The sequence below is a fragment of the Myotis davidii genome, unplaced genomic scaffold, assembly GCF_000327345.1.
Source record: "Myotis davidii unplaced genomic scaffold, ASM32734v1 scaffold464, whole genome shotgun sequence".
NCBI classification, from domain to species: Eukaryota; Metazoa; Chordata; class Mammalia; order Chiroptera; family Vespertilionidae; genus Myotis; species Myotis davidii.
The window spans coordinates 370,426-370,879 of NW_006295287.1; the positions used below are offsets into that span (position 1 = coordinate 370,426).

At 63.9% G+C, this 454-nt stretch overlaps 1 protein-coding gene across 1 annotated transcript in view; it reads right to left on the minus strand.

Moving 5' to 3' along the window:
* Positions 1 to 454, minus strand: part of KDELR1 (KDEL endoplasmic reticulum protein retention receptor 1) — a 9,099-nt gene that overhangs the window by 6,448 nt on the left and 2,197 nt on the right. The window contains exons 3-4 of the mRNA XM_015567957.1: positions 323 to 423; positions 8 to 121 (exon numbers count right to left, since the gene is read on the minus strand). Coding sequence (XP_015423443.1) covers positions 8 to 121; positions 323 to 423 — 215 coding nt within the window. The remainder of the gene's footprint in view (positions 1 to 7; positions 122 to 322; positions 424 to 454) is intronic.

The window sequence follows — 454 nt, forward strand, 5'->3', positions numbered from 1 at the left end:
GGATAGCTGTGGGCACAACCAGAAACTCCACCCGGAAGGTGTCATGGTTCCCGTCGTAAGTGGCTTTGAACTTGCTGTAGATCATCCAGACTGTGGTGAAGGAGCAGGCGATATAGACCACCTGTCGAGGGGGACGCGGAGGGTGCTTCAGCCCGCAGCTCCTGCACCGCCCCTAGGCTGGGGCCCGGGAGCCTGCACCCCCAGCCCCTTCTCCCTCAGACCCAGGGATCTCAGCCCCAGTCACCTCCTCCCTCCAATCCAGAAGCAGGGGGGGCCCCAGGCTCCCCCACAGGAGGGCCCGGCAGGTGGGGCCCAGCCTCACCTTCATGCACGTGTTGTAGAGGGAGATGTAGTTGGTGAAAAGGTCCAGGTAGCGGGCAGTGAAGACCACGGCAAACAGGACCTGGCTCTTCCCCGAAATCCCTGCGGGGCAGACAGAGTGGGGGCGTCGGGG